Source organism: Malurus melanocephalus, unplaced genomic scaffold, assembly GCF_030028575.1.
Source record: "Malurus melanocephalus ecotype Western Australia unplaced genomic scaffold, MMel_1.1 scaffold_337, whole genome shotgun sequence".
NCBI classification, from domain to species: domain Eukaryota; kingdom Metazoa; phylum Chordata; class Aves; order Passeriformes; family Maluridae; genus Malurus; species Malurus melanocephalus.
In genome coordinates, this window is record NW_026623569.1 from 552,296 (window position 1) to 576,988 (window position 24,693).

Genomic DNA, 24,693 nt, shown 5'->3' on the forward strand with positions numbered 1-24,693 from the left:
CCACAAACACTAAGGAATAATGTTCAAAAGAATTAATGTTTAATGAAAATTTTACTGTCATGTAAGCTTTTAGCAATGATGGTACATGACACATAACCTACTGAAAAAGCTAAAGAAATATGAAAACATGCTGGCACATTATAACAAGCCAGTAATCTGCAAACATAAAACAGTTACATAAAACGACTTTAAATCTATGAGCTACTATTAATATGATACAAATACTGAGTTTTACACTGGAAGAAATGAGTATATCCTGAACACTTAATAGTGGAAAGACTGACAAGAAACACACTGATTCCAACCTGAAATTTCTAGTGAATTGAAACTATTTAACAGCAATCACTACATCTACAAGCTATGCAATAAAAAACAGCCTACTAATATGTTCAYGTTTGCACAGATGCTTTTTAATTTATAAAAAAAAAATAAAAATTTTTTACTTTGATATTTCCATGTGTATGCTACATTGAAGAAAATGTTGACAGATCTCTGAAAACAGTAGATATTCTGCTTATTTGGGTTTCTTACTATTTCATGGGGGAGAAAGAGGCAAGGCAGGGATAAAAATTTTTTAACTAGAACCATTTGCTCCTATAGCGTAATATCTAATTTTGGTATGGCTGTATGCTAGAACATGATCTATTCCTTTATATTTTCTTCCACTGTATTTTGTTCATTTACAAAAACACATCCCAAATTTTGTAAAGAAGAGGTAGCATAGCAGGAAGCCCACATTCATTTATTCGATACCCCATGCTTATGGACAAAGCTTCCCTTTGCTCTGGTAACTCACTTGAATGATGAAGAGTGATGAACAAAGGTGTACTTAATTTATCAACTAGCATACCCGTGAAGCTGGAATTGGCTGCCGAAGTGCAGCGTTGACAGTTCCCTGCAATTTCAGAGGGTAAGACTGACCTGAATCAATTGCTCACACATTCCCAAGTGTGAAACACTCAGTGTGCTTTTACAGAAATTAACAGCAAGGCAGATGGTCTCAACTGTCTGGTTGATACTGGTATCAACGGTACTGGTATCAACTGAGGAATAAAGGAAATTATAATGGAAAGGAATGAAAGGTAAGGATTGAAGTGGGGCTAAGTGAAGGAAAGAAGAAGCAGGAATTCCTAGAGAAAGAATAAATTTTCATATAATCCCTGGGGTTCCTCTGAGCAAAGTATCCTGTACCAATGGGTATGAGAGCTCGTTATTCTGTAGCATCAACAGTCAGGAAGTCAAGACTTAAAGATCACGTTTGAATTGAGAATGATGTGGCAAATCAAGGCTAGAATATACACAGAAAGCTATTGTCAACAAACTCTTCAGAGAAGTAGGAACCCCATGTTTCAGAAAGCAAGAAAACTCTTACAAGAAGTATCTGATACACAGTGTTTTAGAGAAAATACAAACAGTCTATGGAATTCTCCTTTATATATATATTTATGTACATGCACACACACATACTTGTTTTTATTTTTAAAATACAGAATAATATCATATAATATCATTCAGGAAAGAGTTGAGCTAGGGTATTCACTGTGAAACAGAGCAGAGTAAAATCATCAGATACAGTAACTTACTTGCAACAAAAGCAAAATTTAAAAGCAGACAGACTGCTGGCAGTTTTAGGGCAGATTTTTCTTCTGGTCCTTTACTCAAAAAGCAAGGTTTTATTGGTCTATTGGCATTACATCATGATGAGCCTCTTGAAATTGTCAAACTGCCTATTTCTCTTAAATTAGTACAAGGCTAGCTATTTAATTATAAATTTAACGTCAGAAACTAAATATTGGAACAAGGATTAATGAGCTAACCAGGATTCTGGCCCTTATTTCCCTCACAGGAAGGCTGTCTTCTAACTGCTACACTGACACATTTCTGATTGTTATAAAGTACCCCGCCTCTCATTGTTGTATTCAGTTGAGTTCCTTCTTCATAACACTCATTACGCACATATACAAACGCTTCTTTAAAAAAACAGAGTTTAGGAAGGCAAGTACTCTATTTCTAAATGTTCATATATTTGCCGGACACCACTGGCATACATACAGCTTTATAAAATGTGTAGTGGTTCAATGCCATTTTATATAGAAGGAGGCATCAAGAAATAAAAAAATCACTAATGAATAGATGCAATATTCTAACAAAGAAGGAAAAAAATAGAAGAAATTCTAAAATGCAAAAATCCCTCAACTATTCATAACTGATTAACATAATTGTTTCATAGTCAGCAGAAATAACCTAGGACTGAAAATCGTATTTCAGAAACATTGGCTCCACACTTTCATAATCAATAATCTAAAATTCATTCAAGCCTTATCCAAAAGGCTCCTGTTAGCCTTACAGTGTTTAAGTTGTGGACAGTCCAGAGAACACATTTCAACATTGTATAAATGAGTGAATGAATGAATGAATGAATGAATGAATGAATGAATGAATGAATGAATGAATGAATGAATGAATGAATGAATTTAGACCCAGTTGGTGGTCAGTCACATGTGGTGTTCCCCAAAAATCAGGGCCACTTCTCTTTAGTATTTTTATGAATGATCTGGACAAGGGGATCAAGTGCATCCTCAGTCATTTTAAAGAGGACATGAAGTTGGGCAGGAGGGTTTATCTGCTGGAGTGTAGTAAAGTTCTGTAGAGGGATCTGGATAAACTGGATCAATGGGCCAAGGCCAAGGGTGTGAGGSKCAACAAGGCCAAGTGCTGAGCCCTGCTTGTGAACCAGCATGTACACAGGTGGAGGAGAAAGCCAATGGCATCCTGGCCTGGATCAGCAACAGTGTGACCAGCAGGACCAGGGCAGGGATTGTCCCCCTGTAATTGGCACTGGTGAGGCCACCTCTTGAAACCTCAGCTCCAAGAAGGACATGGACTTCAGGAGATGCYGGAGTGTGTCCAGAGAAGAGAAGAAGGTGGTGAAGGGTCTGGAGCTCAAGTCCTCTGAGGAGTGGCTCAGCAAACTGGGGCATTCAGTCTAGAGAAAAGAAGGCTCAGGGGGAACCTTATCACTCTCTAAAACTGCCTGAAATGAGGGTGTGGTACCATCTCCGGACAGGTAAAAAACACTAGGAGAAGATGAAATAGCCTTAAACTGCCCCAGGGGAGGTTAGGTTCAATAGAAGAAATTTCTTCACTGAAAGGGTCATTAAGCATTGGAACAACCTTCCCAGGAAAGTGGGACAGAGTCACCATCCTGGAAGTGCTGGAAAAATGAGCAGATATGGCACATAGAGATAAGGTGTGCACAGTRGACTTGGTATTATTCAGTCAAAGGTCAGACTTGACCATCTTGGAGGTAATTTCCAACCTTAATGGTTCTATGTTTCTACGATTTCTGTGTTTTCAACCCTTCAAGTAGCTTTACATTTTTGTAATATATATACATTCTTTAGATATGTCTCTGTAATTATTTTTAAAAGGACATATGACAAACAAATTTTTCTTAAATTCTGAAAAAAAATTCAAAACAGATTATCACTTGAAGAAAAGGCTATTGATTTTAAACCACTCCAAATTGCATTTTCACATTTAGAAATAAAGCTAAAAAAGACAAAAATTTATTAAAGAAATAGCATGAAATTAAAATAAAATAGAATGAAAATATTAATAGTTCAAAATGAGTGAGTACAAGGTAAGGTAGGGCAAGACCCACACTGGAAACGGTGCCAGGTTATCCAGAAAACTTATGCTTTCTCCAAGACTTTGAATGGGCCAGTAATCACATACTTCTATCTGACAACATCACAGCCATGCACACACTGACAGGTTAAGTAATTGTCAGATAACATAGCAAAAAAAAATGCATTTTGGACTTGCGCCTATCCCTCTTCTTGAGTACATCACTGTCCTTAAATGACACTGTTTAATGTGTGATTTGTTTTATGCACACTTTTCAATACCCTGATGGCTGACATGCCATGCAAAAGACAGATCTTTTTACCTTCATAAATAGTTGAGGTAAAATCCACAATTAAGACTTCACAAATATGTATTGTAGTGCAGTATTCCCAGTCCGTCTGGGTTTCATCACCATTGCAAATCCAAAAAATGAAACTTCCATAGTTGTCACTGGTCAAGTTTGTTGTTTTTTTGGGGATGAAGAGGTTTGAATTACGTTTAATAGAATAGCAAAGAGTATTACCACTGTTAATGAACTGCCATTATGTTTCAAAAGGCCCACCTTGGTAAAACCCTGGTTATTTATTTCTTACCTTAAACATAGCTTACTGCTCTTTACCAGGCAATAACCATCAAACTCAGATTTTAAATACATTTCAAATATTGGAACACCTTAATAGCAATGCATACATGGAGCATATATTAATATACTACTCACCAATTTTAATCTTTGCAAAGGAATTCTGCTAGTGTCTATCGGAGTACGCTCTGTGACATTACCAAATCTGACTTCTGGGATGGCAATTGCACACATTACATGTGCCCACCTGTGAAAAGTGGCAAGTCAAAAATACCACCAAAAAACCCAAAGAAATACAAGTATTTAAGTTGTTACTTGCTGTGTGTTTGGCTTTTGCATTTGGTTTGGTTTTCTTAAAGGTACTCATCTGTAGTTAYTTCCTTATCAGGCTTTCTTAAGTTTCTTTAAACATTTTAACAAACTTTGTAATGATACCACTTTGTGTAAATAGAACTTCAGACTGAGGCTTCATTGCAACCATTTTTAAGCATGTTTTACTTTTTACTTATTAAGTAGAAAGTTTTAGCAGGTGTGATATTCAGGTATGTATGTAAACACTACACTACTTGGTTCATGTGTAATTTATCATCTACAGCATTTATTACTCATAATTAACATCATGGAGACTTGAGTAACTATTCTTAGGCAACATACATGATCACAATTAATCATTCATCTATAAAATGTGAAATGAAACAAATGCTATCAAGACCTTCCGCCTACAAACAATGGCATACAGGCAGCAAAGTGATCAGGCTACCAGTGCAATGCCCCAGCATGAACCAGATCTCCTTAAGTAGCAAAAGCACCTGCAAGTGTCTGGGAAACAGTGCATCATTCAAGACTTCGGTGCATCTTCAGGTTTGCCTACATACTTCCTATATCCATCAGAAAGAAGTCTGTATCCTGTTTCGACACATGAATCTCAAACTAAGAGAAGTTAAATGAAACTAAAAAAAGTCTGAAAATAATGTTGAAATTATGTATTTCATGAAGTAAAAGAGAAGCTAACAATACTTCGATTATAAAAGAGCAGCCTTCTTTAGAGGTTAACTCTAAAATCTTTTGGGGGCAGACAAGTAGTAAATCTAAATAAAGGAAAATATTTCCATTCTTTGACTCGTATTTGCCTTACTCCCTGTCATTCACTGTACATATGTTTTCATTACTCCATTTGCTCTATTTCTGTAAGCTCAGAATGCTTGCCTCACTCCACTTTCTGTACATCTGAAAGAGACACACATTACACAAGCATCTTATCAGATTTACAGGAATATGGGCTGAAGCTGAAGGAGACAGAGGGTGATGCAGAAAACAGAAATAATTTCACTTTCCTGAACAAGAGCAGCAGCATTTCAAAAAGTCATCTTTGAAAAAAACATCTGCAGAAGTATATAATGATACACAACTAAACAAACTGCTGTCATATGACTTTAAAGTTGTATTGGTCAGCAGATCTATTTTTTATTATGGTGACAGTTTGTTCATGTTTTAACTTAGAGAAGAGTCTTGTTTTGAGACTTCTTTTAAAATTTTTATTAACACCATTTTTCTTTTCATTGAGACGGGCCCACCTGCTAAACCACATTGTCTTACCATTGTAGCTTTATGAGACAGAAATGCTATAAATAAAATGTCTTGTTAAACAATCTTCAACTACACATTTACACTCTGACATCTCTCAACCTAACAGACTCATAACAATTGCTTTGCTCTGCTGAAAAGAAAGAATCTCAGTTCTCCTATATGGCAAACTGCTTACTCCAYGCACACATATCAGTTTGATCCATTATCTCTTAAAATAGCAAGCTATTCCTACATCTCTAATTAGTATGTAAAGAGAAAAGAAGGAGAAAAGGAAATGCACATGTTAGATTTTACACTTCTTGGAGAAAAAGGACAKAATTGTAACATATTTTTCTAAAAACTCAAAACTTTGAAGTGGTAGCTAATGCTGAAAGATAGATTAAAAACTCCACAATGTGTAACAACCATTAGGTGTTACAGAAACATGAAAACCAGAGTTGAACTGCTTTTACAAGAAATTCCATTTCATAAATCTGTAACACTAACCTGCAGAGTGACAGAATGCAAACCCAAAAACCTTATATATAATTATACAAGCAACATGACTTTATGAAAACCTCTGAGGATTTTTCTATTAATAAATCTTATGAAACACTTGAAAAAAAATTATATTGATGTACAGCAAAAGACATACATATTTTTAAAGATGCAACATGTAAGCTACCAAGAGCAACTATCAAAAGGGCATGATAAATTCTACTAAGACAGTACTTTTATCTTTTCTTTTTTTTTAGGTGAGTAAAGCAAATAGCAAATTCAAGGAAATTTAAAACAACTAAAAATCAGCTGAAGAGTTTCATGTACTGGCAAAAATCTCCAATAAAATGACTACAATAATTTTCTCTGAAGGTAAGATATGGCCTGAGTTGTACAAAAAACCTGCTTCTAACTGGACAATTTACAAGGGTCATGCAATCAATTGCAATTCTCTGAAAAATAAATTCTGTCCTGGTAAGTGAGAGAGAATGTTGTATCTAGATCATGTCTTACCATTGCATTCCAAAGCATGAAAGAAAGAGATCTACACAATATTGCTAAGCTACTAAGTTAAGCTAATTAATTATTAAATTATTCAAAATGCATTGGGCTTGAAAAAATACTAAGCTGCAACATTTTCTACTTTAGCTGTTAGGTTTACTTGGTTACTTGCTATAGTGTTCTGTCACTCAGATACAGAGAAAAAATAATGATGCTGTTAATAGCATGATGTCAGCAACAAGACTGTTTTTGACAGAGTGTGATAGAAGTGCATTTGAAAAAAAAACTGCAGAATTAAAAATTATTTCAATATGATTAAAATTAATTCATTGAAAATACTGGGTTTAGCAGTTCAAAGGTATTGTATTGTAATTTTCAGGAGCAAAGAAAAAATACGCTTTTCTGTTTGATAAGAGTTGCCCATGCAAACAATGATAAATGAGCTCTCATTTACTTTCTTTGCACAAAGGCCAGCAGATTGAAATTTGGAACAAGCAAGTGTGTGCAAATACTAAAACAAATGTATGTTTTAGTATCTAACTATTTCACAAAATGCCAGTGCCACATTTCAATGGAAGTAATTTTAATTCTGCAGCAATTTAGCTTAAAGGGACACTGTCAAGCAATTAGGTGTACAAATGTTTTTGCACACAGGAATGGCCTGGGAATGAAGTCTAAAGTAAGCACATCCAGTCCTGAAGAATATATTAGACAATATACTACTTACTTTTTGTCAGTAGTTTGCTTTAATGCACCACCTCTCAAATTGCAGAGACAACATTCCTAAAAATAAAAATAGAGTAGAAAAAAGTGAGCTTTAACGATGGTTTACAGGTCAGTTTTATAAATCTGATCTTAATTGCCAATGCAATTAATTACTGGGTTACAAACTGACACTTACAAACATAGTGATTCCTTACAGGGGAGGGGAAGAATACACTAACAAAAATAAAAACAACTCACACTAAAGAGAAAATATATTTAAGTGTTACTTATGGATCAAGTGACAGAATCACTTTGAAACGTTATTTAAAAAACTCCAAAACCAACACAAAAAAAAACAAAACAATCCCCAGCATTTTTAATCAGTACTGCCATTGAAAGGCTGGAAATGCCATACATCTTACAAAGGTAAAATGAAGTTCCACGGCACATAAATGGTTCAATAGAAGTTACTGAGAAACTGACCCATAAGCTATTGATCCAGCTCAAATTGGTTTTACTCTTTTTCTTTTTCCTGCAGTATACCTTCACTGCTYTGATCTTCACTATAACTCCATCACTTTCAGGGCACTCTGCAAGGTGTTCAGTGGTTCCCACATAATATGCCAAAACCCATGTCTTTTTCTATCTCTACTTAAAACTGAGCCTTTGAACAGATACAGTCAGCTCTTCTTTCCAACCCTTCACTCCTTCTCTTCAGTCTTCTCCATTTCTGAATATATTCTTTCCCTTTTTTTCCTTTTTGTTTCTCTTGTCCCTTGAGCCCAGTTGATGACAAAGTGTTTCCCACATTAGTTACTTTTTTTCCTGCTTGTTTTTCTGGTCTCTACAAAGAACCAGAAAAACAAAGAACATTTTTTACAAATGTAAAAAAACAGATTCAAGATATTCTGTGACTGTCCACCTAAATGAGACCATGTCTTTTGAACACCTACATTTAGATTGCCCTTGCAGGATTAAAAAACGCTCAAACAAATAGAATAAAAACAGAGGCAAAGCAAAATGCCAAAGAACTTCATGCTATACTACAGTCTGATCTTATCTTAAAAATTTCAATTATGAAGAATACAAATATCTGCCAAAAATTCAATTGAATGCTATATTACACTTCCTAGGAAAAAACATCTTTCCTAACAAAAAGAAAAAAAAAGCTCTCCTGTGATCTTCTTTGCTATCTAAACACACAAATTGTGCCTTACCAAATAAAACCATGGAGAATAGAATGTCTTATGGAATATCCTTTAATAATTTAATATTATTTTAGAGCTTTAATGAAGAGAATTGAGGTTTGTTATTCTATCCACAACATTATGATGGGGCCTAATATAGTTCAGATCACATTTCCCTTTCTAAAACATTGAGTATTAAATCAGGAAACCCAAACACTCAGAGCTATATTGCTTCCAGTAAAGTAACACAGACATGGAAAATTTGTTTCTAATTGGCATTCAGTTCTGAAAAACAAGCACATACATGTAAAAAACATGTCACAAAACTGTATGCAGACCCTTAACATCCAAACCTGGAATTTTGAAGAATATCCTAGCACAACAGAGTTATCTTACAGTACTGCATCATCTTCAATTTGATTTACCTTAGAATCTTCCTTACAAACCAGAAGAAAAACTTTTTTTTTTTTTTCAGCTCTTTGATTTTGTTATCCTCAGTGTCATCTATTGTTATCAGTGTTATCTATCTTCATAAACACAGCTTGGTCACTGTCATAGTGAGATACTAAAAAAATAGGTACAATATGTTGATTTTATATAGGACATTAGAAAATGCAAGATAAAACCAGTAAAAATAAATGGGCATACATCTCCATGACTGCATGAGAGTAACAAAATAAATGATGCAAGCAGTACAGAAAATTATATCTAAAATGAAATAGCCATTCTGGAAGAGCCTCCACTTCTAAGGAGGTTGCTTCCTGTGGTTGGTTTTGCTTCATTTATTTATTGGKTTTTTTTGAGTCTTGCTACAGTAGCCATTCAAAAAAATTGCATTTTGCAATCAAAAACTGTTTTGGAGGACTCTGTGCAATCTGGTCCCAGAGGCCAGGTCACCTCAGACCCAACAGACTGGACCTTCCTCCCAGCACTTGTGCAGTGTGATGGACATCAGCACCAACACCATCACAAAGCAGTGGGCAGCAGAAGGAGGCAGCAAGCAGCAGCGCTGACCGCCCTTGCACTGGCACTTACCTGCCATTAGTGCGGCTCTGTAAGCTCCTGCCTTCCCAGCAAGATTCTTTCTGCCCACGTATTTTTTTCCCTTTGTCTCCCAGATGGTGTGGCCAACTGGACACACCATCATGGGGTAGAGAGCTGATGCCACTTTCCCTGTGTCTTTCAAGCCCCGCAGGCTTGAAATCTTGGAAATGTTATTTCCCGCACTTAAGGTCTCTGTTTCCCAGAGCCTCATGAGATTTAGCAATTTTGTATCTAGTGATTATTTACAGGTTTGKTTTTTTTGCCTGCTAGTGTTTCTCTCGTTAGTAAACTGTTATTTTTTCTCTTATACCTACTCATATTCATTCCTTATTGGTGGGAAAGAATTGGTCGAAACTAAGAGGAGGCAACTAATTTTAGAGAGCCCACCCGTCTGAAACCAAGACAGCAGTGTTGCAGAGTATGAACGTTTACAATTTAGACACAGAATAACATCTGCAGACTGGGAAAAAGCGCATGAGTCTGACTCATCACGAATCTTTGCAGGGATAAAGCTCCATTCTCCACTTTCAAGCATGAAAGTTCAGGGGATCCCTCATAAATGCTCTCAAATCTGAGCACTTTCTCAACAATGGCCACAAAAATACTTCAACTGACTCTCTGCTTTGTAAAATAAAAAGGAGTGTTTTCTCCTACTTTATAAGCTTTGATGTTCTTAGGCCACCTTACTTTGAATTTTGTTATTGGAATAATAATAAAATTTTCATGCTTCTAATGGGAATTTTTCACTTTTAAAGAAAACTTTGACTTGCTCATCTGCTGTGCAACTTATCAATGCAACTAAACCGAGAATCCAAGGCCCTAAAGAAATTTCACAAATAAATTAAGCTAAAATAGCACAGGAAGAGACAGAAGGCATAATCTTTACCTACTAACTACAGACCTTTCACATTAAGTTGAAAAATAAAAAAATATATATAAAAAAATGAGGGAAAATAAAAGGGAGGAGAACAACACAGAGAAAAGAGAAGGTGGCTCTAAATATCCTCATTACAAGCAATAAAAAGATTACCCTTATGCAGGATGTATACGAACCAAAAATAATCTTTAGAAAAACACCTCTACAAATCTTTGGTGAGCACAAGTAGTGGTGGCTCACTGTCTGCTGGATACAGGCTATACCAAATTAGATCCCTAAGAATTAGAAAATTTCACCAGTGTTCATAACCTGTGTGGGTAGGAACACAGGCTTAAAGCCCATTAAAGCTATTTTGTTAACCATGCCTGAATTGCAATATATTGTCCTATGTCTAGGAATCGTGGCTATTAGTTTAACTTGAGTTTCAACATACTGCATCTAATGAAAACTTGGAGGACCTGACATTTACAAAGACTAGTATTTCTAATAAATTATACCTGCCATGGAATGGCAGTGACATCACATGTACACTAGTAATTATTACCCGTGTTATTATCCATGAAGGACACAGACATGTTGAGGCAGTCCAGCACTCCAAAAGTACCTCTCCCATTAAGGCTGAGAGAGTTGTTCAGCCTGGAGAAAAGGAAAGAAGGCTCTGGGGAGGCTTCTTTGTAGCCTTTCAATAGTTGAACAGGCCTGATAAGAAGGATGGGGACAAACATTTTAGAAGGAGTAATGGTTTTAAATATAGATGAGACCTAAGGAAAAATTTTTGACAATAAGGATGGTAAAACACTGGATCAGACTGTCCAGAGAGCTGGTGGATGCCCCATCCGTGGAAACATTCAAGGTCAGGTCGAACGGGGCTTTAAACTACCTATTCTAGTTGAGAATATCCCTGTTTATGGCAGGGAATTTGCAGTCTCTGTGACTCTGTGTTGTCATAGAGAAAGAGAGTATCTATGCATACATAGCTATGTGTGTCACCTGTCAGCCTGTACATAAAAATCAGGAAAAGAATGTACTTCAGTATAAAGCATTGCCTGAGAAGGTATCCAATCTCTGATTCATTAATACCTTTGCAAATCCCTTAAACAAATAATTTTGTCATTTGTATTTGCATCAAATAATAATTTCATAAGCATATTATTTTATACTTATCTAAATTAAATCTTAGACCATTTAAAATTGCTCATCTCCTTAAAAAAATCTCTCTAACATTCTGGAATTACAAGAGAGTTTTCTCTCTTCCAGCGTCTGTATAAAGACATCTCTATGTAATTCACAAGATTTATACACTARTGTTCATTTAATCTTTCAGCTTTTTTTGTGGAAACAAAGCAATCTTTTTCACACCAATACATATCATATTCACTCGTATGATATGTATTGTTGTATTCATATTTAATTTCTGGACTAAATGTTTCCTCTGCTTTCAGTGAAACATTTTTGCAACCAGTAATCCTAATCTCACTTTTCTGCTTCAATCACTTCAAGAAACTGCAGGAAAAATCTAGAGTCAGTGTGAATTAACCATGCATCCTTTGGTACATACATCCAAAAGATGGATCACCTCTTTTGGATAGGTATGTCCCTATTCAGGCACAGCTGCACATTAATTATTGTTGCATGGGTAAATATTATACAAAACCCAAGCATGTTCATACTAATTTATATTTCAAAATAAATACATTTGGTTATCTTTTTAGTTTCTGCCAAAACTCAAAGTCACATTCATGGTAACGCTTACAAGAAGCATTTATCACACTTCCATATTTCCATACTTACTTCATGAGCAATAGCATCCCCTAGGARACAGAATGCTGTTTAACACATAAAGGCAGCAGAATTCAGCCAACCCATAGTATAGGGTTATACAGTAAGAAACGTAACAGTTAACTTTATGGAAAACTATAAACATACACCACACAATCCCCTTTCTTGTAAAACTGCTATTTCTCCTTTTTTTAAGGCCCTGTAAATTAAAATAGCATCTCCAAAGAATTGTCTTTATCCAGTTAAATGAAAAAGRAAGTTAAACTTATATCAGTGGATGAAGACAGGGTAAAATAAAATATATGTTATTCCTAATGAATTGTGGCCGACACATTTTCAAAAATTTCCTCATAAAATGTAGTTTCCATAAGCAACAGTTGTGGGTTCTCCTTTTGTTTCCTTTCTTGGGGAATTTCTTTCCCATTTTGTTACTAGGATACGCCTGATGGCCTAATCGGGCAAAACAAAAGAAGGTGCCAAGCCCTGAGTGGGGCAGAACGGTCTCCCAGGCACTCCTCCCGCCTGGGAGTGTTCTTCTTTTTTCCACTCTTTGGAGAGAGCGAAGTTCTCACCAGTTTTGGGCTCGGGAAGGGTGAGGGGCGGGGAGGCGGGGTAGCTTCACTTTCTTCCTGCCCTGCTTGGCTTGGGGTAGGACTGTGGACCTGCTGCCTGCAGGGAAGAGCTCGCCTGCTGCCACTGCAGAACCTGGCGTCCTGCCGGTTACTGTTTGCTACTCTGTGGTTTTCTGCCCCAGCACCTTGCCAGGACCCCTGGGATTCCAGCTACAGTTGTCGAGTTCTGACACATCTCATCTACAGCCACGGGCCTCTGCTTGTCTCTTTGCCCATCTGGCTGTTCTGAGGTTTCTTGCTGTCCAGAGGAGCACCGAGATCGGCTCTCCCCTGTGAGTCTGTAGAGGAACATTTTCTCCATCCACCTGTGCCGGCCTGTGCCCGTCAATGACCACGTGGGAGATCTGAGTCAGCCGGGACCCGCGCCACAGCGCCCCCTGCAGCCGCCGGGGAATCACCGCACCCGCCCTGCCCGGCCGGGAGCCAACAGCGCCCCTGCCAACAGAACTGTAACTGCACCAAAGGGGAGGGTGTGTCTCTGTGTGAGGCTGTCACTGAGTTTGGGATTGGGTTGGTTGTTGCTATCATTGTTGTTACTTGTTCCACCTCTTTATACATACTAGTAAAAGCTGTTACTCCCTTTTACTCATTTCCTTGTCATGATTTCAAAGCTGAAATAATTTGGAGAGAAAGGGGGAGGGGAGGGAGCAGGGATCATATCCATCACTCCAAGAGAGGTCCCTGCCTTCACTGGCAAACACCTGTCTTTCAAACTGAGACAGCAACCTAATAATCTCTTCCAGCTCTTTGGAATCCATGCCATTAGGGAGSTTTTCGTTATAACTATTATGATGATTCGTTGCTTAAGCCTTTTCCTTTTTACTTTATGCATGATAAATATAAATCCAGATTGTCCCTTTCTTTCTGACGTTTTCCATCTATAACCTTTAGTCAGTTGAAAAACTGCAACTTTTCCACCTAATTGACTTCATTGGCAGCCACATTCTCCCCTCTGAAATGCCATGAAAACAGATCTTTGGTGATGTCAGGCAAAGTATGTTTGTTTTTATTCCTACATCTAGGGAGATGTGCTTACATTGCCATGACATGTTAAGTGTGTGGACAGTAATCTTCAGGACCTCTTCTACAGCAGTGGCTGACATCACTGCTCCGCAATTCTTGGTTTGTACTCTTAGCTTCAGTATCTTGCACTGTTCTCTAATTACCTCCTGTTTTCCAGGTTATTTCAGTAATTTATCAAGATCTTGTTCATTTCTGATTGCCCTTACTTCATAGGCCTCAATAAAAATAAAAAAAAAAAAAAACAACAAAAGCTTGTCTTAAGCTAATATCTCCTGCAACAGCTACTGCRCAAAAGGTAACTATGCAGGCTGTGGCTGGTCAAGCCAGTAAAAGGATTGTGTAATGTTCAGTGGATGATACTAAAAAAATTAGACTTGGAAAAGGGCTTGACTAGGTACTCCAGTAAATAGGTAGTTGCTATCAAAGGAAACTAGCAGCAAATTCAAAACAAAAAAACCAAAAAGATTCTTCATACAGTACATGTCCATTTGCTAGATGKGGGTGCTAAAGTTTAACACCAGTTGAGAAAGAAGCTGCATAAGCTCATGGAAAAGAAATCCAACAAAGGTTACTTTTTTACTAAGTAAATAGAAAGATACTGACTTTGGATAAGACAATTTCTTATTTTCACATTGTAGGAGACTGAGAAAGAATTAAGAATGCCTGCTCAATACATACATTCTTCACCAGGTATGAATTTCCTTCTGAGAAAGAGAGGATAACAGGCTAGAACAGACTTCAGTTTAATTCTCATGGCACATATTACTGTTCTACATAATCTGCATAAGTTTTAAATCTTTGTATTTAGAAACAATACCCGGATATTATGGAAAATCCATGTATATGGAAAAACCCTGTAATGCCCAAGGTCACACTTCTAGTCATATTAACATAGATGTGCATTTGGATATGGCATATCTGCATTTTGGCTATTTCATTGTCTTCCCAGCTCATTTATATTTGTGTCTATATTTATCCTTGTGTAAAGAGAAATGGATTAGTGTTTCTCTTGACATATTTGAAAATGTAGTTTTCAGCAATGGTCCACTAATGAAAATGTTAATCTTTCTACACCAAGGGAATAATCTTCACTCAGAAAATAGTTTTTGAAATTATTTAATTTCAATTCAAAGTTCACTACTGTATCCACTTCAAGTTATTACCTTCAGAGACAAGCTTCCTTTTTTAGTGACAAAATATTTGCAAAAAATAATAAACTGCATAAAAAAATACATTTATCTAGTAAAAGATTCTATTTTAAAATGTAGCCTCATTCTTAAGAGGGCTGCTAGATGCTGCCAATATAACTTACAACCTTTATTCGTTTTGTAGGTGATTTAAGCTCACACTGGTTATGGAGGCTGAGTAATTCCATGAAAGAGATATCCACCATAGGCTAACATTTATTTAATGTGTAGAAAGATTTTTGGCTGCCATCTTAAACCAGGTTCTTGAAAACAGAAGGAGGCCACACTCCTTTTATCCATGAATATTTTACTCTTTCAGATGCATCCAAGTCTGTTCAAGACATCCATCTTTGGGAATTTACTGTTTACAAATCATCAGCTATTTAATTTCCACATTTTAGTAACYTAATCCTGCAAACATTCAGTCTATCCTACCTTTGATTTATGGGTAGCCAAAAACTTCCTTGCAATTGCAACTACCATATCATGCCAATCTAAAGCAACAATATGAAGAGCAAGTAGTGTTTCACTACGCTATCAGAAGCATAATTAACAATGATCTCCAAGAACGCAAAGAGCAGGAGAGAGCTTAGTGGGATAAGACTTTAAAAGGACAGGAAAGAGAGGTGAGATGGAAAATGGGAATATGGAGAGAATTCCATAGCCAGAGAAGGAATAAGAACTGAGGCTGAGACTGAAATGTGAATCAAAACATTCAGGTAACTGGAACAACAATAACTCTCTCACTTGACAGGGGTGGGTACTATGTGTAATTTTTCCCTAGAATGTGCATATAGGAAGTAAAACATCCATMAAGAATAAAATGGGGACTATGAGATCCCTGAATATGAAGTACTTTCTGTCATAGTGGTTATTGGTCACTCAGATTTGGAAAATTCTTATAGTAGAAAGTGCAACTTCAATTGTCAAGCAATTGAACAAGGAAGATTTCACTTTCCCCTTTGAAGAAGAGAAAAAAAAGAGAGATTAGCTTTTTTAAAACATAAATAAATGAAAACAAAAAATTGATCATTCTTCCTGCAAAATATAGAGACTGCAAAAATTACTTTTACACAGAGGAAAACACCTAGTGCAGTTCCAAGCACAAATACAGGCTGGGGGAGAATAGATCAAGTCTAGCCCTGGTGAGAAAGAGTTAGGGCTGTTGATTGACAGAAATGTCAGCTGGCTCACAGCCCAGAAAGCCAACCACATCCTGGTTGCTATCACAAGTAGTGTGGTCAGCAGGTCAGGGGAGGTCATTCAGCCCATCTGCAAGACCCTACCTGGAGTCCCTGTGTCCAGCTCTGGGACGCCAACAAAACCATGTTAACCTGCTTTAGTGGGTCCACAGGAAGGCCAGGAAAAAGATCTGGAGGCTGGAGCACCTCCCCTATGAAGACAGGCTGAAACAGTTGGGGTTTTTCTGCCTGGAGGAGAGAAGGCTCCAGGGAGACCTTATAGCACCTCCTAGTATCTAAAGGGGGCTACAAGAAAGATGATTAAGACAACTCTTCAAACTGAAAGATATTAAGTCTATATTAGATATAAGAAAGAAATTCTTCATTATGAGGGTGGTGGGACACTGGAACAGGTTGCCCAGAGAAATTGTAGATAGCACCTGATACTGTTCAAGGACAGATTGGATGTGCCCCTGAGCAACATGGTCTAGTGAAAGACCCTGTCCATGGCAGGGTGTTGCACTGAATTACCTTTAAGATCCCTTCCAACTATTMTATAATTCTATAAAAACTGACACCAACTGCTTAGCAAACAAAACAGGAATGATCATGTATCTACTATACATATATGCTATGATAAAAAAAATATGCAGGCTTTTTCCCATTATTAGAGACAAAAAATATTGGATTTAAACCCGAATATCTTCAGGAGAAAATCTGTAACTTTAACAAAGCAGCATAGCATCGGCTGGGCAGGGCAAGATATCCCACTACAGGCTATTTTTAGCATGTTTTTCCTCTCAAAGACTTTATAGCAGTACCTCTGGAGAGTAAATATTGTCTTTCAGGACAAATTAAGATTGGATGAGATTGACAGAGGCTCTCCAGTCCAATTCCAGTTTCAAGCAGGGCCAGATGCAAAACTGCATCTGATTGAAATCCTACATCACCCTGAAGGGAATCCCTTCCTTGTAATATGAGAATATCCACACAGCTGGAGGTATCAAAGATGTCAAGCCTTTTGAAATGGGTATAAATGGCAAAGGCTGACTTGATAAACTGCAATGAAGGGGATGAAAGGTCAAAATGGGCTTTGGGTTTGAGTCTTATGGAACTTATGTTAAAAAAAAAATTACTGAGTTTAATGGTCTTCAATCTGGTTTCTCTGACTGCAACAGAGAAATCCCATATTTACAAACCTGTTAAAATATGTTGTGTCAAAGAGTGTGTTTTGCAAGCAATATTACWAGCATCATACCAAAACCATCATACCTCCACACGTAAGTCCATATATGGTTACCATAAGCATTTACAAGCACTACTCCCAGTACATCAACATTTTTGCAGAGAAGGCTTGCAAAAATTCAGATTTTAAAAATAAATGTTTTTTTAAAAATTCATCAGGTCTTATTTTCCTGAAAACAAAAAGCACAGAAACACTCAGGTTTTTACTTTTTCTATTATAGCCAGATTTTCCTGTTCTTTTTTGACAATATGCAAATACATTTCAAGCTTGGTAGAAAAATCAGTCTGAAAATTAATACACTGTATAACGAACTTGCATGTATTGAGTTAATTTTGGCAGTCACTGGGCTCTGAAAACAGCAGTTTATAATGGAAATGCTGACACTGTATCAGTGAGAAAGGCACCACTACAAAAAGAACATTTAAAATAATTCTTCACAGTAGGGTGAAATAGGGCAGCTTCTGCGCTGGAATGTGCAAAACTCTTACACGCCACTTTTCTGATGCTTTTGGAAAAAAGAAAGTAAAAATCCTTCAAGTTACATAAAGGGCTACTCTAATCATGAAATGCAAAGCAACAAAGACTGATTGTCAATAAGTAATAGACAAAGCATGAAAAAGCTCAACTACAGAAAAAAAAAATTCTGCTAAGGTGTTTAAACACAGAATCTTTTCTCAAAATCAGTGCCAGCTAACCAGATTAGGTAGTTAACAGTTTCTGCAGTGCAGTGGAGAACAGTGCAAGAATCACTTGTGAAAAGTCATGCAGCTTCCTTAGTAGAACAGCTGGCTTATTATGAAGCGAGCCACTGAAGTGTATTTACCTGTTTTCTTACTTKCTCTTCTTTCTCTTTCCTGTCCCAAATCCTTTGTCCTCTAAATAACAAAGGTACTCCATGTGTATGTACTGTAGACTACATCTTCGCTCATTGTACAGTATGTTGCATTCTCTATAATGCCAGTCATTATTCTTCCTGACTTCACTAACTTTTTCTAGCTGAGGCATTTAAGATTAATGAGGCGTTTGTTCTCAATCAAGGCACTTTGTATGAATACAGTTACACTTTCAGGATCCATGCAGATGACTTATTTAATATTATTTGATTATTTTAAATTGTTTCAGTGGATTGATTTATGGCTATTTTTGCCCATTAGAATAGACCATTTAGTATCACTCTTCTCTTTTGTCAATAACTTTTATCAAACAGGAGCTGCTGCCTGGTGAAATATAAAGATATATTATGCATTATGAATCCAGGTATATATTAAAGGGTGAAAATTTGACATAAAGTATTGTAAAGCATACTACTTCATCTACTTAGAGATGCTGAATCTGCAAGAAAACAGTATGTTTCCGAATCTCAAAATCAGTTTSCTCTGATAATATAAAATGGAAAAGTCATCAAGGATAAGTCTGGCTCTGTCAATCTAAATCCACATAGACATTTTTCTATTTCCATATTTTAATGATGTTCATAGTTGGGATCCATACATAATAAATTTTGATTTAGCTATTAAGACAACTCTCATTTCTACAGGGCTCTCATGCTTCATTCTTTTGCAAAGTCATACTGACATACAGAAGCCTAACAGAGACCAAATTTTCCATAAAGTTAACATAACTGCTTTGATTTTTAGGAAGTATAATTGAACAGAATTTAAAACAATATTGTGTAAGCAGGGGAATGAGAAGGAATTTTCCCTCCTAAGAAATGAACTCTGAAACAAGTTTGTACTAATGTTTCATAACTTCCATTATATTCTTCATTACACTAAACTACCTTTCTACTTGTTTACCAATCATCTTTCCCTTCAGGATTTAATGCCTTAGTCAGAAGGGTCTTAGTTCAGACAGGTCATCTTCAGCTAAATCTCCTCCTTTTAGAAATCAATATGAAGAACATGGAAAACAATTTCAGACATCCAGGAAGCTGGAGTTTCAGGGAGTAGGCATTTCCTAGTAATTAAATCTTCTCATTTTGTGCACTTTTCTGATACAAAAAAACTTAAATTTTGGAAGGTATGTACATATATAATTCCCCCAAAGAGCCAAATCKATTTCAGATCTTCTTCAACACTGCAGATTTTTAGGAATGATTATCCAGAACAAAAATTTATATTGATTTCATTTTTTTATTTAATTCATGTAGAAACTTGAAGTCTCAACTATTTCAGTTGGAATGTAAAATACACTCTATGTTACCTATATTCCCTAGAGTAAAAAAAAAAAGGTCATGCAAATAAGTACTTTTTAAATTTCATCTCCTTCTCCAGGGGGACTTATCGTTCTACACAGCAATTTAAAATACAATTAAAGTATTATATGCAAAATAATAGATCCAGAAAACATATTCTGGATCAGTTCACTTTTGGTCAAAAAATATTGGACACACTGAAAATGTCCAGAGAAGGTCCATGTAGATGACCAAAGGACTGGGAAGCCTGCCATGTGAGGAAAAACTCAGAGAACTGGTTTTGTTCAGCCATGAGTAAAGAAGGCTTAGGGGAGAYTTGATTATCAGGTTTCAGTATTTAAAGGGTAGCTACAAAGGATATGGAGATTCCCTTTCTTACAAGGGGCCACATGGAAAATATGAGGGGTAACAGGTACAAGTCATTCCTGGAGACAAGCTGATTAGATAAGAAAAAAAAATTTCTCAGTGAGAAGTACTAGACATTGCAGTAATCTCTCCAGAAAACTGGTGAGTTTCCCTAGGTTGGACACTTAAAATTCATCTGAACAGGGCGTTGGGCCATATTGCCTAAATGTGCTTTTGCCAGGAAAGGTTGGACCAGATGATTCTTGAGGTCCCCTTCCAACCTGGTATTCTATGATTATATGAAAACAATACATTGATTCATACATGTTTAATTCAAAGGAAGCATAAAACTTTAGGCTGCAGGCTGGTAGGACTGACATGAATTTCAGATTTTTAAAAGGGAATGTAGCATTTTTGGGGTAGCAGTATATTTAATTAGGTTGTCATTTTTAATAGATGTACACAAAATTGGTAAAAAGAGAACCAAATTATCTTAAGTATAATGMTAAGATTAGGTAAAACTATTGTACTATTTTGAAGTGAAAGCTGTTAGTATAATCTAAGGTTATCATAAAAATTCTGAAGGGACAGAAATATCTGAAAATGACAAATAGGATGAAATAAGTATGAGAAATTATTGTCATGCTGTTGTCAGGACTACAGTCCCATACAAGGAAAAATATACTAGTACATTTAAGTTAGATATCAAACGAATAAATTCTTCCCCAAAGACAACTACAGCCACATTGCTTGCAATGAATAATACTGTCCAAACAAGCAAAACAGATGCACAGAAAAAACAAAATTCAGTATCTATTTTACCCTTCTGCCATAAGGCACAATCAAGTCTTCTTCAACTATTCCTAAAAAATGTTTGCATAATGTATTTCTAAAAATCTTAAAGGAGCAGTCTCTATAATATATATATATATATATATATATATATATATATACCTTAGCCCTGCAGTTCACTAGTTTTAGAAATAAAGAATCATGAAATTTCCTTGTATTAACATTAACTTCTGCTGATACAGCTTAAAGCCTCTACAAGTCATCTTGTCCCTAAAATGAGAGAATGGCACATATAATCTTAGTCATACACATATAATTTTACATGACAGAATGTGACCTTTTTTTTCTTTCTGCCTTCCTCTGGCTATACTAAGAAGGTTCAATCTTTTCAGTTCTTCCTAYGGAATGATTGGCATCTATCAGGAAAGATTAAAAGAATTTTGACTTATTGCAATCTGAGTTGGAACTCTTGTTTTTTTTCCCATAATGTTTTTCTGAATGTTGTATATCCACTGTTAGACACAGTTCTTCAGCTGGATTCTCACCAGAACTGAAAAGAGCAGAAAGATTGTTCCATCATTCTGTTCAGGCTTGGTTTCTAGTAGAAGGCTTAAACATCCTCATGTGATGTTTCAGGTTATACAGAATTGATGATATCTTCAGTTTGTGACCAGAGTGGTCACAACTGCAGCTCGCAACAGGAACTACTACTTAGGTAGAGTCTCCCATATTATGTGTACATAGCTGGCAATTCCTAAGTACTCTCCCTATCTCTGCTGAACTCCATATGATTTATTTTTCAATACAGTTTAACACTTTGGTGGCTTCACATTAAGTAAACTCCCCCAGATCCTGCGCAATTATCTTAAACAGATTTAAGTAGACCAGTCTAGATTTCCACATATGCTCCATAACAAAATTAAAAATAATTAGCAAATAAAGCCCAAAAGATTATCATTCTCTTAATGATTTTAAGAATCTTATGAGAATGATGGCTGGTGGTCTGAGATAATTAAGGGTTGAGAGCAAATCCATATTGTTATGTATTTGACAACCATTATCTTCATCACCTCTCTTATGTCACTGCAACATCAGAATTTAAAAAAACATCAAAAGCATCTGAGTTATGATGCACAAAATCTTTGTCTTATTCCTTACCCATCATCTGCCACAGCAAAAAAAATCAGTGGCCTGTTCTTAGATACCTCTTTGTATTCTTTTATTGTCTAGGATTTTAGAAATTGATAGATTCAGCATTTGTTCAATATTTTTCTTGGTATCTGAGATAGGTTGACTGCCACATATTTCCTCAGATCACCCATTTCATGCCTCTTTGAAAAACAATAAATTTGCAAGGGTGCTGTCACCTCACCTAAGCTCTGAAAACTCTTGTAGTCACAAATAGCTCTGAGATTGCTATTACTGCAAGATCTGCATCTCAGGATTTTTGAAAGATCCTATTACTAAAAAAGTGAATTTTGTATCATTCACATATAAGAATTTAATAAAGCATTATTACCCTTGGCACAGCTGGATTTCTGCTATTTAACTTGGGTAACAGATGCSTACTATCTAGTGCTCCTACATCGTTCAGTTGAAAATGAACAGCTCACATTTACATGTGAATGACATATAATAACAAAGACTACAAGACAGCAGACAAGTTTATAAGTAAACGTAATACTAGTCTAGAGATCTATTGAATCTTCAGTATTTCATTAAAACTTTCCAACTTAATGATGACTTAAGGCATTAAGAATGGAACTTTATTCCACAAGCACACCTGAGTGAAGGACACTCTTGGGGCACAAATTCATTTCACTCAGATTACCAAAACAGAGCTACAAAAAGATGATAATTTGTCAGCTTTAGCAATTCAATGGTACAATAACCAATACACACATAAAATTACAGCAGTTCAGTTAAATATATAATAGGTAAAGCTTACTTTAAATAAACTGTCAGAATGGCTAACGCATATTGTCTAGTCTTTGCACAGTGAAATGGTGCTCCTTTTCAGTCCTATTATTTTTTGCCAGCTAACACATAAAATTAAAGGAATAGACTAGGCCTTCTCTCCAGTTTCTAGAATGTGATTGTGCAAAAATCCAACTGCAAAACCTCATCATTCAAAATTTGCAAGTATTGTTTTGATATCTCTTTTGCTACTTCATCTCATCTCCTCAAATAATGTACTTGAAAAAGTACTTCCCCTTAAATTCAGATTTTCCTTATTTTCAGAAATTTATATGCATCGTAAGAGAATACCCCAAACTTATTCAGTAAAATATTTAATTATTAATCTCATAGAATAAACATAAATTAATGTCTTCCACAGGTGTTAATTTTACCCTTAAATTCTGCCAAAGAAAAATTCTGGTCAAGTTAAATTTTCATCTTCTCCCTTCTCGATTATATCATCAAGCTCCCCCTTAACTGACTTATAGTAAACATAAATGAGTCACCAGCCACTTCACTATTATTCTTACCTTTTACTTACTGCTGCCATCTAAAATGTTCACTTCACTTCAAGAAAATTTGTAACCTTAAAACCTCAGAACAATTTTAGAATCCTTCTACAAGGATAATTAACAAATTAATTCCACACATTATTAACAAATGTCAAGACTGGATTTTGTTTTACAATTTTTTCAGTGACTTTGTCTTTAAAAAAATTACTGTAGTCAAAAGATACAAACTCTTAATTTCTACTCAAATATGTTACTGTTATATTGCAGTTAACCTCAGGCCCCAAGGCAACATTTTAAATTTTTCAGTGTTTTTAACAAAAATATGTGATTCAGTTACACATGGTATTTAAAGAAGAAGAATATTCTCCTTAGAACACTCATACTTGCACATGCAATTTCCCAAAAAGAAATTAACATTTTTTAATATTTGATAGAGTAGTGGGGATTTCTAACCCTGTTTGTTTAACTGATAACTAAATTCTGAGCTCATAGCAACACTTTTCCCCTTGATATACTGAATCTAGACCAGTAGTCACAAAAGCCTTTCAGAAGATCCTAAAATTCATGACTGTCTGATAAGGAAGCTGTAATAAGGCATTGTTTCAACCAAAGACAGATGAAAGTTGCATTACACCTATTCAGGAGAAATCTCAGTTTTTCTATCTTTTAAATGCATTTTAGTTTTCAGTTGTTTGCTCAAACAATGTTTTTCACAAAACTGCATCCTGTTAACCAATCCTTTTCATGAGTCTATGAAAACTACTCCAAGCTTGTCTATCAAAATGCCATTACATTTTACATTGAAATCTACTCATATTTTACAGTTTTTCCCCATCAACTATGATCAGAAAAAATACGCTGGCTGTATTCCCCATGAAATAATCCATGTGCTACCTTTTTTTATCTCCCTTAATCTCTAGTATGTAAGATCGCCAAACAAAATGTGAAACTTACAGCTGTCCAGGCTTTTTTTCTGCATCGAGAACACAACCATTCATTATGGATTTCATGAGAAGGAACACCATAGCAACCTAGAATAAGAGAACTGGATTTATTACATTCTGCCTTTCTATCAATGATGTCATACAATTCACCTGTATATAAACCTTAGTAAAACATGTCTGTCCTGTCATAAAGGAGATTTTTACAATCTACGCATACTGCTAATTTCATGGTCTATGAAATATATCTTCCCAACAGTCAAAACAAAAGAAGAAAACTCACAAAAATCCCCACAAGAAAAACAAAACCAAAA

General features: G+C 35.9%; 1 protein-coding gene across 3 annotated transcripts in view; it reads right to left on the reverse strand.

Moving 5' to 3' along the window:
- KDM4C (lysine demethylase 4C) overlaps window positions 1-24,693 on the reverse strand; it is a 247,985-nt gene that overhangs the window by 68,512 nt on the left and 154,780 nt on the right. For all 3 annotated transcript variants that reach the window (XM_057377991.1, XM_057377992.1, XM_057377993.1), the window contains exons 15-17: window positions 24,393-24,469; window positions 7,503-7,558; window positions 4,349-4,457 (exon numbers count right to left, since the gene is read on the reverse strand). In XM_057377991.1, the coding sequence (XP_057233974.1) occupies window positions 4,349-4,457; window positions 7,503-7,558; window positions 24,393-24,469 (242 nt within the window). The remainder of the gene's footprint in view (window positions 1-4,348; window positions 4,458-7,502; window positions 7,559-24,392; window positions 24,470-24,693) is intronic.